The sequence below is a fragment of the Mustela putorius genome, unplaced genomic scaffold (assembly GCF_011764305.1).
Source record: "Mustela putorius furo isolate JIRA1106 unplaced genomic scaffold, ASM1176430v1.1 tig00000765_pilon_pilon_pilon, whole genome shotgun sequence".
Lineage (NCBI taxonomy): Eukaryota > Metazoa > Chordata > Mammalia > Carnivora > Mustelidae > Mustela > Mustela putorius.
The window spans coordinates 332,269-344,645 of NW_025421470.1; the positions used below are offsets into that span (position 1 = coordinate 332,269).

At 54.9% G+C, this 12,377-nt stretch overlaps 2 protein-coding genes across 4 annotated transcripts in view; one reads left to right on the plus strand and one right to left on the minus strand.

The window, feature by feature from the left end:
• Positions 1-4: 4 nt before the first annotated feature.
• On the minus strand, positions 5-6,188 carry YBEY (ybeY metalloendoribonuclease). The gene is made up of 5 exons (XM_045084289.1): positions 5,991-6,188; positions 5,700-5,922; positions 4,619-4,747; positions 3,902-3,970; positions 5-2,794 (listed from the first exon to the last, which is right to left on the minus strand). Exons 2-5 carry the CDS (start codon positions 5,907-5,909, stop codon positions 2,708-2,710), a joined length of 495 nt encoding a protein of 164 aa, XP_044940224.1. The 5' UTR covers positions 5,910-5,922; positions 5,991-6,188; the 3' UTR covers positions 5-2,707.
• A 71-nt stretch (positions 6,189-6,259) lies between these two features.
• The window catches only part of LOC101689042 (minichromosome maintenance complex component 3 associated protein), a 50,213-nt gene continuing 44,095 nt past the window's right edge, over positions 6,260-12,377 (plus strand). For all 3 annotated transcript variants that reach the window (XM_045084285.1, XM_045084284.1, XM_045084286.1), the window contains exons 1-5: positions 6,260-6,367; positions 7,098-8,409; positions 8,977-9,200; positions 11,239-11,317; positions 11,553-11,697. In XM_045084285.1, coding sequence (XP_044940220.1) covers positions 7,191-8,409; positions 8,977-9,200; positions 11,239-11,317; positions 11,553-11,697 — 1,667 coding nt within the window. In that variant the 5' untranslated portion in view covers positions 6,260-6,367; positions 7,098-7,190. The remainder of the gene's footprint in view (positions 6,368-7,097; positions 8,410-8,976; positions 9,201-11,238; positions 11,318-11,552; positions 11,698-12,377) is intronic.

Below are 12,377 nucleotides of genomic sequence, written 5' to 3' on the forward strand. Positions count from 1 at the left end.
AAAAAAAAGGTCTAACTCAATTTTTTATTTTCACATTGACATTTTATAACATGGTTTTCCTATTCAGTTTTATTTCTCAACATAACTATTAATTCAATATAGGGAAGAAGTTTGGCAGAAGCTGGCTTTCTTGGCCTAATAAATTCGAAGAATGGTTTTGTCTGCGTCCAACGGAAAACCCAGCACTTCCCTGTGAACCTCCGTTACTTGCACACAGAACAGATGCTTGTAGTCACGGATTCTGTGGCAGCTGGGGGTTCTGCGGTCCCTCTCGGTTCTGACACCATCTGCCTGCGGAGGACTCAGTCCCATGAGACTGCCCTGTGCCAGTTGCAAACTCAGGTTGTCCCCTGTGCTTCCGACCTGCTGCGTCAGGGAGCAGAGGTTCCCATAAACCCCTTTCCGGGTTTGATTAGAGCCGCTCACAGAACTCGGGCAATGCTTACCGACATCGACTGGTCTACTTAAGGGGGTGATAAGGGGTGGGGCGGGTCTGGGTGGGTTCTGAGCACCGGAGCTTCCGCCCTGTGGAGTTGGGGTGCGTCACCCGCTCCGTGTGGACATGTGCCCCCAGTGGGAAGCTCTGAGCCCCATCCTGTTGGGACTCACGGGGCTTCCTCATGTACGCCTGAGGGAGACAACTGCATCTCTGAACACACAGAGGAGAGCAGAGGCCAGGGAACCCAGTGGATGCCTGGAGCAGGAGGGACCCAACCTGGCAGAGGCTGGGTTTGCGGAAGCTCTGGAACCAGGCCACTGTGGCCAGGTCGGGGTGGACAGAAGTGCCACGTGGAATCAAATAGCCAAGGTAGAGCCCCAAGGCTGGGTGGGGCGGCCTTTCCTCAGATTTAGGTCAGATGGACACTGGGTGACATGCTCTGTTGTGTTCAGTGACATATAAAAACCCCTCTGAATCTATAAAAAAGAAAAATCAATAGAAAAATAAGCATTAGGGACAGCTGGGTGGCTCAGTCAGTTAAATGGCCAGCTTTTGACTTTGGTTCAGGTCATGATCTTGGGGTGGTGAGCTGGAGCCCTGCATCGTCCATCAGGCTCAGTGGGGAGTCGGCTCAAGATTCTCTTTCTGTTCCCCCAAAATAAATCTTTAAAAAAAAGAAAAATGAGCACAAGACAAGCAGTTAGTGAAGAGCTCTGGTCACTGGTGACGAGAAATGCAGGACAGGCTCGGTGTATGCACGACCAAGGGAGGGGTTGGGGTTTGTGGAGGCTGAGGTCTGGACCCCAGGGTCACTGCTATGGCTGCAGGGGGGAAGTGACCAGGTCCTTTGGAAGTACTGGGCATTGCCTGATAAAGCTGACTACGCTGCCCATACCGCCCCCAGCTGCTCTGCTCTGAGGCCCATACCCAGGGGAAATGCGCTCCCTACGGCCTGTGCCCCCGACGTGACCACAGAGGCACGGGGGATGTACGAAATTCCTGCTGACAGGAGTAGCTGGTCTCGGGATCCCTTCTTAAAAAGAACCGCAGAGCCTAGAGCTTGTGGGGTCATCTTTGGTCTTTGCTGAGACATTCTACCGAGAACAAGCTTCACTACAAGCAGGCACGCATACCCCACAAGGCTTCAGGGGTGCCACAAGCCCAATTCTGGGTCCTTGAGGGGCTGGGGAAAATTCAGGCTGACAAGATATCCAGTGGGAAATGCATTTTCATGTTTTTCAATTGGATTCACGGGAGAAACCAGATTCTTAGAATTGTAGTAACCCTGGATTAGAGGCTGCGTTTCGTTGCCGTGACCTCTTCAGAGCTCCTTGGCAGAATTCGTGGTGCTGTTGCCAATACTGGTCCCGGGAGGCCCAGGCAGTGCAGGCCCAAGGTTGGCTCAGCGCACCTCTGCAGCCTGCTCCCCCGATGCTCTGGGCCCAGAACAGCTTAGATAAGGCTCTGTGGTGCCTCCCAGGTTTGCTGTTGTACCAGAAGAGAAGGCGGGAAACAGTTACAGGGAAGAGGACGGGAAGCAGCAGCCGAGCTCAGGGAGCCTCGCGGAGCTGGGAGACACTGAGCTCCGTGTGGACACGGGCATCTGGGGCTCAGCAGCTCTGGCCACAGCAGTGCCACGGGAAAGAGGACGTAGGTAGGGTCCACAAGAAAAGCTCTGACCAGGGGCTGCGCCCACCTCAGGAGCCAGGATGGGCAGATGTCGGCTGTGGGTCGCCTGGCTGAGGTTTTCGGGGGGCTTGCAGCCCCGCTAAGGGTCAGCTTGTGCCTCCCCTCATAAAGGCACCCAGCGAAGGCTCTAAGTCACAGTGCTCTTAACGGGGTAAGTGGAGACTAGAGCCAGTGGGTGTCTTGCAGGAAGGAGAGCGAGGGGCACATCCTCCCTGGGCTGGAGAGGCAGGAGAGGGAAATGCCTCTGGCCACAGGCAGAACCTCAGGGGATAAGGGCCCTGTGCTCCAGCTCTGCAGCCTAAGGGCTTAGAACTACTTCATCTGCAACAGCGAAAGGTGCTGAACGAAGTCATGAATGGACACATCTTTTACACTTTCACAAAACGGTCAGGCCCCACTCATGCCGTTTTGCCCCATTTTGCCTGAGCCCCACAGGGGACCAGGGACCAGCAGGGCCCTCTGTTTAGTAGAGTCCCTGGTCCTGGGGGGCCTGAGAGGGGAGGGTCCATCTGCCATCCACCATCTCTGGACTCTAAAGAATCCACCGGGTGCCCCCTGGGTGCCGGGCCTCCAGCACCCTCAGAAGAGGCCCCTGGTCAGGGGCTGGAGCCTGGTCCCGGTGAGCCGGCTCAGCTCTTCGAGAACCTGCTTCTCCTTCTGGAACATCTGAAACAAAGGAGTGCAAACCAACTTGGAGACCCCCGCCCAGCCTGGCCCAGGGGTGTCCACGGCTGTGGCGTGAGGCTCCTCAGCTGTGTGGTCCCCCAGAGCCAAAGCGCAGGACCTGTTCACCCTCACCCAGCACGTGCACACGAAACGTGGACGTGCTGCCTGCAGGGTGAGGGGTGGGGCCGGCAGCAGGACTGGGGGCCAGGGGCCCAAGTAGTGGTCTGGGGCAAAGAAGAGGAGCCCCTGTCTGGGGCTGCAGGAGAACAGGCCAGATGGGTCAGCCGGGCCCAGAGTCCACTGGAGAGGGATGTGTGAGGACTGACCCTCCGGGGGGAAAGAGTGCTCAGTGCCCCGGGAAGCCCTAGGAGGGCTGGGGTCCCTGCTGGAGGTGACATCACGGGCCCTCTCTGAGATGCTGCCAGAGGGGGGCGAGGGGGCCACAGCAGGGCCAGCCTGTCACCTGGAAGGGAAGCAGAGCCACAGTGTCCCTGGTGGGGACCCAGCTTGAGATGGCTGCATGTGCGGACAACTGCATCAGACTTGCTTGTTCATTGAAAAACAATTTTTGTGCCTTCCAGAGAGCCTGATTATTTGATTACAAATATAATTTGAGTTTATTAAATCCAATATGGTGCATATACCAACATACACTCTTAAAATGGGGCAAGTATTGTCACTTCTCAGGGAAACAAACAGCTAAATAACTTTACCCTGTAGGTCTCTCTCAGATGCCTGCATCTTCTGAATCCTGTTCCCACCTAATATCATCACAATTTCTCTTGTAAAGAATTTTTGATTTTTAGCCATTAGAATTTTATAGAATTTATAAAATTCAGTCTCCCTGGCTCAGATCTTCCTTTCAACAGCAAATAAGTAATACAGTTAGTAGCATTTGGGGAGCCCCATATTTTAAACAAACAATGTTAGTCTTTTGTTTTGTTTTGATAAAGCAGGCATTTGTAAAATCCTCAATTTACTGCGTTCCCCCCAGTTTTGGTTTTTGTACTTGACTGCAGGGGCAGCCCAGGCCGCTCTGGTTCCTGGGCACCTGGCACGCAGGGCACTGCACCCTCTGTATCCTGAGGGACCGGGGACAGCTCCTACCTTCTGCCACTCAGCCTCTGTGCTGTGTGTGAAGCCCAGCAGATGACAGAGCCCATGGGTGGCAGTCACCTGTCAGAGCAATTAAAAAGCTGCTTCAGGAACTGATCATGACCAATCCTTGAGCCAAGGGTGGGGGCGATGGATGGGACGGACGGGCGGGCGGACGGACGGACGGGATGAGGAGGACGGAAGGGAGGGCGAAGTCAGCCCATGCATGGTGGGCGCTTAGGAACCTAGGGGCAGGTGGAGGGTGCCTGGGGCCGAGAAGGTGCCTATGTGCAGCTAGGGGCTAGGAGGAGAGGGTCCCAGGCCTGGTGGGCTGGCCCTCCACTGAAGGGCATGGGATCTCCGGGAGGTGGGGGTCACAACAGCCCTGCAGGGGTGTGCCGCTGGCATGGCGGTCGCAGAGCACAGGCCCGTGCTGAGCAGCTCTGTCCGTGCTAGAGCTCCTGCCACGCCCCTGGCCAGAAAGTCCCTTCGCCCAGGGAAGCAGAATTCTGACCTGTTTCCTGCCCTCTCCTCAGCCGACACTGCTAGGGAGGCTAGCAGGCCCAAGGCCTAGGCTTGCTCTCTGTGGGATGATGAGAGGGTCCTTGCTGCCCCCGCTTGTAGGTGTCCCTCCCGCAATAACCCCGTCCTTCCCGTGAGACGGTGTGGAGACGGGCGTCCCGTCCATGGCCCTCTTCCCAGGCCTGTTTACTTCAGCTTCCCACTCACAGTGAGGACATCAAAGTAGTCCTCCTCTCCTCCGCACTGCTGGAAGATATACTCCACTCCCAAGAAAATGTCTCCCAAATTGTAGTCGTCTGGAGTTTCAGGCTGGGGAAGTTCCCCTGCTTTCACATTCTGCAAATGAGGAAATACAGAGCTGAAGAACAGGAGGTCAGGAACTAAGTGATGACAGGCCTACAGATTACATTCTGGAAGACCCCTACTCCGTAGTCCCAGGGCAGGTGAGGGTGGGGGGACTACAGCAGAGTCCCTCTTGGCAGGTGACCTGGGACAAAGGAGCGGCTTCCCTCTCTTTCATCTTCCCAGGGCACAGTCGCACAGGCTCGCGCGGGTACAACTGTGTGTTTCCGTCCTTGGTTACTTGTCCCAGACGGTTTTCCACGTTCCCACAAAAGAAACCAGCAGTCCCTGCGTCGGAGGGCTGTTCACACTAAGCTAGTCCTGCAGGTGGATGTGAAGGGTATCAATATGTTCCCTCCCTGTTAGGAAGAAACACCACGGGACTATTCATCTTCCTTCCTTAGCGGAGACCCTAGCGGAGCACACGGTGCACGCGTGTTCCAGCAAAGTGCTCTCCAAGGGTCTGTTGATGCGCTAACGGTGTGGGCAGCCTTGGACCAACCACGTGCAGCGGGGAGGGAGCAGCCCAATCGCTACCTTCTCTTTGCTCAAAAGACCTTCTCAGTGTTGTTTTTCGTTTTCAGTGAAAAGATTCAGTGTTATCCACTTGTTTCAGCCCTACGTGTTTGTTACTGTATCCCGCTTAAAATCCCCGAAGCAGGGGTGCCCGCCGGCGCAGTGGGTGGAGCACAGGCCTCCTGACCTCGGGGGTGTGAGTCTGACCTTGGCTGGGGGTGCAGAGGACTTAGAATCAACAACTACAACAGCAAGTCTTTAAAAACACCGCAGAGGCTCTCGAGTCCTCTCCTGACCCCCGGCAGCGTCAGGGCGCGGTTCGCCCCGGGCCAGCGGGGTCGCCGACGGGGCCGCTCACGGGTGTTGGGGGTTTTCGGAAACTCAGGCCCAGAGCGCCCGCCGCGGAAGCCGCACCCGGGAACCGCCTCACCTCGTGGAACGGGAAGGACAGCACGTCGGTCGGGGCGTCCCGGGCCCTGTAGACGCCGTTGAGGCGCCGAATGGTCCTGTTGTCCACGCAGACGACCGCCAGGTCGAAGCGCTGCACCCCGAGGGCCGCCCGCAGCAGCTGCAGCCGGCGGCGGAGCGGCGCCCTCCGCACGGGGACCGCGCGCTGCAGGTTGCGGAGCAGCAGAGCCATGTCGGGGCCGCGGCCGCGCGCGCCTGCGGGACGCCCCGAGGTCGCGGCCCCGAGCGGACGCCGGCCGGGGAAGCGCCGCGGGTCCTGCCGACGCTCACGCCGGCGCGTCCCGGCCGGGAAATTCGCCGAGAATCGGTGTCTCCCCCCGAGACGACGCGGGGGCGCGGGGGCGGGGACGGGGACGGGGACGGGCGGCCCAAAGCCAGCGGCGCCCGCCGGGACCGCGCGCGCCGGAAGCCCCGCGGCGGTAGACGAGCGGAACCCGAGCGCGGCGGGGCCGGGGGGGGGAGCCGAGCCCTGCGGACGGACCGGAAGTCGGTCCGCGGCGTTTTCTGCCCCCGGCGCGCCGCGGAGGGTCGGCTCCGGCGGCCGCGATCCGGGCCTGCGCCTCCAGCCGGGCGCCGAGGGGGCCCCGGGGCGGCGGCGGGCGGCGGGCCTGCGAGTCGCGGAGCCGGACGGTGAGCGCGGCGCAGGGTCCGGCCTGGGCGAGGGCCGCCCCCTCCTCCCGCGGCCGCCCCGGCCCCGCCGCCCCGAGTCGTCCGCGGAGCGGGCCTGCGGCGCGGGCGATTGTCGGGGAGCGCGGTCTCCGCTGGCCCGCCCTGGCCCGGTGCGGGGGCGGCCGCTCCGCAGGGGCGCTCGGTCCTCTGAGCCGGGTCGGGGGTCCCCGCGGCGCGTCCGGCTTCTGGTTCGGGGCGACCGTCGGGGGGAGACCTGCGGGGCGCCCGGCGGGCTCGGCCGGCCGAGCGGGACTCGCGACCCGGGGCCGAGGGCGAGTCGCGGCGGGCGCAGCCATTCCTGGACGCGGCGAACTCGGCGAGCAGGGAGCGGGGAAACTGCAACAGTGACGCGCCCGCGGCGCTACATTGTAGCTCTCGGGCCGCGGGGGCGGGGCCGCGCCGCTTCCTCCCGCGGCTCGGGGTTCCCGCGCCTCGAGTCACGGCTCCTCCTCTCGGGCCGAGGGCGGACGCGTCCAGCTCCGGTACCGGAGTCGTCGGTTCCCGCCGCCGCGCCCGGCGCGCCCCGCCCCCAGGCCCCCAGGCCCCCAGGCCCCCGCCGGCTCGCCCGGAGCCGGAATCCTTCCCGCGCGGTTGCGGATTCTGCGCGGCCTCCCAGCGGGACGCGGCCTCCCAGCGGGACGCGGCCTCCCAGCGGGACGCGGCCGTGACGGTGTGAACTTCTGTCTTGCAGCGCGTGAGGAGGCGGCAGGGCCGCGGCCCCGCAGCGGGCTGTGTGCGGAGGGAGCTGCCGTGTGCGCGCCGTGTCCACCGCCTCGCCGGGAGGATGAACCCAGCCGCTCCGTTCAGCGGGCCGCAGCCTGGGGTTTTCCCAGCAGCTACCAGTAGTTCCGTGGGCACATTTCAGGCTAAGCCTCCCTTCCGATTCGGTCAGCCTTCTTCTTTTGGACAGAATAATACGCTATCTGGGAAAACCTCGGGATTTTCACAGGTATCCAGCTTTCCGACGTCTTCTGGACTAAGTCATTCTTCTCCAGCACAAACATTAGGATTCTCCCAAACCTCAAACGTTGGACTCTTTTCTGGACTTGAACAAACTCCAGCTTTTGTAGCTGCCTCTGGGTCTTCAAGTTCATGTGTGTCTGCACACCCAGGTTTTAGTTTTAAGTCACCCAATTTTGGGGCTTTCCCGGGTACGTCTTCGTTTGGACAAGAAAGTGGGGAAATAGCAAGCTCTGCTTTTGGGAAAACAGAGTTTAGCTTTAAACCTCTGGAAAATTCTGTGTTTAGACCAATATTTGGGGCTGAATCTGAGCCAGAGAAAACTCAGAGCTCAGTTACTTCTGGATTTTTTACATTTTCTCACCCAATTAGTAGCGGTCCTGGGGGGCTTGCTCCATTTTCTTTTCCTCAGGTGACAAGCAGCTCAGCTGCCACTTCAAACTTTACCTTTTCAAAACCAGTCAATAGTAATAATTCATCATCTGCCTTTACCTCTGCTTTATCAAACCAAAATGTAGAGGAAGAGAAGAGGGCCTCTAAGTCACTATTTGGAAGTTCTAATAGTAGCTTCACTAACTTCCCCGTATCGTCAGGACCTCTGGGTGAACCGTTCCCAGGTAGCAAAACAGGTGTAAGACAAGGATGTGAAGAGCGTGTTTCCCAGATGGAGCCACTTCCCAGCCTCACGAAAGGACTGAAAAGGAAGGAGGACCAGGACCGGTCCCCAAGGAGGCCTGGGCATGATGCGGCAGAAGACGTGGACGCTTTGTCCAGGGGAGATCACCCTCCAGATAAGCGACCTGTCCGCCTGAATCGGCCCCGGGGAGGCACCTTGTTTGGTCGAACGATACAAGATGTCTTCAAAAGCAATAAAGAAGTAAGTCGTCTGGGCAACAAAGAATCTAAAAAGGATATTGGCTGTGCCGAATCTGGGGAGAACGACCACGTGGCCATCCCAGGAGGAAGTCCGTCTGTCTTGGCACCTTCCCGGCTCCCAGGTGTGAATAAAGAGGAAGAAACTGAAAGTAGAGAGAAAAAAGAAGGTGAGATCTAAATACGGGTGCCGCCCGGTTAATGTTGCCGGCAGGTTTTTGGTATATTTCCCTGGGTCTTAGTTTGATGGGTCTACTGAATTTTCTGTAAACCCCAGGAATTCTAACATACCAAGAGCATGTCTTACGTGAACATTTCCTTTGCTCTTACATAGGTGCTGCCTCTCGTGTGAAGTGTTACATCTCAGGGGCACCTGGCTGGCTCAGTCAGAAGAACATGTGGCTCTTGGTCTCGGGGTCATGAGTGGGAGCCCCACACTGGATGTGGAGATTACTTAACAATACATAAATCAATAGGTAGACATTGAAATGTTATGTCTGATACATTTTTTTAAAAAGATTTATTTATTTTCCGGAGCACACAAGTAGACGGAGGGGCAGAAGGAAAAGAATCTCAAGCAGGCTGTGACTCCCCACTGAGCTCCATGCCTGTACGGGGCTCCGTCTCGCCACCCTGAGATCATGACCGGACCTGAAATCGAGAGTCAGCTGCTTAACTGACTGAACCATCTAGGTGCCCTGTCTGATCCGTCTTGGTGCCTGTTCTCTGATTCCTAGATTCTCTAAGAGGAACGCCCGGACGTCAAAGTAAAAGAAGCGAGAGCACAGACAGTCTTGGGGGCTTGTCTGCCACTGAAATCACAGCAATCCAGTGTAAGAACATCCCCGACTCTCTCAATAACAGGACAATTCTGGAGAACCACTTTGGTAAAATTGCTAAAGTGCAGCGTATCTATACCAGGCGCAGCAAAAAGCTTGCAGTGGTGTATTTTTTTGATCATGTGAGTATTTCCAAGAAATTTAATGTGAGTGGAAAAAATTTTGAACTTTGTCACTTTAAAACCTATTTTTTAATATACCAGTTGTTTGCTAGAATTTGGGCAAGTACTCGAATATCTTATTTTTAACCTGGAGAGGCTGGTGTAGCACTGTGTATTTCATAACTTGGAGTTACTCATGGAAAGCTTGCAGTCCCTACTGAATGAGTGTTCTAGAAATACTGGAGAGTGATTCCATGAGTCCAGTTCCTCTGCAATGAGTGGGAGTGGCTCTGTGATCACACAGCACTTTTTTCGAAATCGAGTTTTCTTGTTTATTTGGTCACAGTACATGATCACTAAACATTCCAACAGTCCAGAAACAGTGGACTCCCCTTGTCGTCCCAGTCTCCAGAGGTAACTGCCGTTGCTTGTTTGGGTTATACCTTGACTATAAATCTGTGTATAAGCACAAGTGCGTAATGTGTTGGTGTGGGTGTGTACATACAAGAGTGTTCACATTATGTGGCTTTATATCTTTATTGTTTTTTCTGAATTTTCTTGGGAGAGATAAATTTGTATAGAATTTATAAAGTAGAAAGCATGTCTTTATACTTTTTAAAAATGATAATGTAGGAAGAAAAAAACTGAATCTATGGGAAGGGGCACAAAATCACCCATAACTGTTTTCTAAGATACTAATTAAGAATATTTTGGTTAATATCTTGGCAAGTCTGTAGTCATGTTGGTTTTGCAGGAATGGGATCACACTGCATATGCTGTCTGGTAACCTTTCCAGGCTTGAAATCAGTAAATAGCCTGCATTAGAATAGGATTGTTAAGTGCTACGTGGCATTCTGTTGTGGTTACCTACTTGGTCAGTTTTCTATTTGTGGACATCTTATGTATGTGTTTCTGATTGGCTTATATCCTTTGTTTAAATTCCTGGGAGTAGAAGTTTGGTGCCAAAATACATACACAGCTTTGGGGCTTTTGATGTTTATTCTTTTCTGTTGATTTTTTTTTCAATGGTGGCATTAATTATCTTCACAGTGTTGCACAGCCATCACCACTTCCCTTTCCAGAACTTTTTCATCATCCCAAACAGAAACTGTAACCACGAAGCAATAACTCCCCATTTTCTCCTTCCCTCAGCCCTTGGTGACCTCTGATCTGCTTTCTGTCTCTATCAGTTTGCCTGTTCTAGAAATTACTTTTAAGTGGGATCGTATAATATTTTCCTGCTTGTTTTGGTTAGCGTCATGTTTTCAAAGTTTGTTCATGAGTTTGTATTTCATTCCTTTCATGGTTGAATAATAGTATATTGTATAGAATAACATTCCAGTATATATTACATTTTGTTTATTATCTGTCAACGGACAGAGGTTGTTTCTACTTTTTGGCTATTTTGAATAATGCTGCCATGAAGATAGTGTGCAAATATCTCAAGACCCTTCTTTTAATTCTACTGGGTATGTACTTAGGAGTGGAATTGCTGGGTCATATGTGTTGTTTTTTGTTTTTTAAGTTATTTGAGTATTGAGATGTACTTGTGCTTCTAGCTGAACCCTAAAAAATATGAATGTAATAAATATGTCAATTGTCATTGTAAGCAGTTCACTGATACGCATAATACCGAGGTCCCCTGATTACCCTCATCTCTCCTGTTACTCAGGAGCAGACACCGTTACCTAGTATGATGTATTTTTCTAGACGTTTTTGTTGGTATGTCTGTAGGTGCACTAATAAGTAGTTGCTTTTGTGATAAATTGTATCCCATGTGCCTCCTTCTCTCTCTTTTTTTTTTTTAATATTTATTTATTTGACAAAGAGAGATCACAAGTAGGCAGAGAGGCAGGCAGAGAGATAGAGGGAAGCAGGCTCCCCGCTGAGCAGAGAGCCCGATGCGGGGCTCGATCCTGGGACCCTGAGATCATGACCTGAGCCAAAGGCAGAGGCTTAACCCACTGAGCCCCCCAGGCGCCCCTGCCTTTGTGGTTTTAATCTCATTTCCTTTGTTGGCCTGATGTCCTCATACATTGTGTTGTGGACTGTTTTCTAGGTATCTGCAGCCCTGGCTAGGAAGAAGGGGAAAGGCTTGCATAAAGACATGTCTATCTTTTGGCACAAGAAGAAAATAAGTGAGTTTGCAGTCCTTCTTGGTATAGTCTCCGGCTCGCTGTGTACCACACCCTCCGAGCTTCGGCTGGTGCCAGGGTGGGCCGGCAGGCGGTACCTCCAGGGTCTCTGAGTGTTTCTGTGGCTCCCCTGGAACCCCTTGTGACGATGAAGAGAGAATTACTTTTTCAAACTGAGTAAAGAAGTCCAGTGTCAGGCGGTCTGTGGTTCATGCAGTCTGTGCTCTTGTGTCCTCAGGTCCCAACAAGAAGCCCTTTTCCATAAAGGAGAAGAAGCCAGGCGACGGCGAAGCCGGCCAGGGCCCCGAGGACACGGCCTTTCAGCACTCTTCTCTCGGCAAGCCCGGGGCAAGGGCCGCAGCTGGCTCCCTCCTGAACAAAAGGTGCGTCTGGTCCTTCCTGTGGGTTCTTCGGCTTCTGTGCGCTTGGCGGCAGTCACGCCAGAGCATGGCAGGGAAGCGGGCGCCACGCTGACACTTGAGCAGGGGGAATGGGGCCCCGGGAAGGGAGAGGAGGGCATGGTGGGAGGGCGGGGGGCGACGGCTGGGCAGAGCCCCTGGGCTCCTCCTTTGTCTTGCTCAGTCCCGTGCCCCACGCGCTTCTCCTGGCACCTGGTGTGTGTCGTGTAGAGGGAGCAGCTTTGCCTTGAGGAGGCTGTAATCAGGGATTCCCAGGAGCTCCTTGGAGCAGTTTCCAGTGTGACTTTCTGTAGATTCTGGGTATTACGGTGAGGCGGTCTCCCTGAGCTGTGTGATGGCTGGGGAGCTGGGGGTCCGGCTCGCAGGTGGGAGTGGGCACGTGCTGTGTGCTGCACGGGGCCTCCCCGTCCGAGTGGAACTCTGTTCCCAAAGGCCCCCCCTTCCCGCGTGACCCCACCTCCTTCTCACCCCGTGCTTCTGTTTGACCCTTCATGCATTTTGGTTAGTGTACTGTTTCCTCACTGTTCGTCTCGCAGCTCGCAGTGTAGCTGCTGATTTGTTTGTGCTTTTTCCTTTCCCGCCGGCCAGTCCTATCTTCTTCAACATCAGAGTTCCCCGAATGTTGAAAGCCAGCCAGAAAGTGG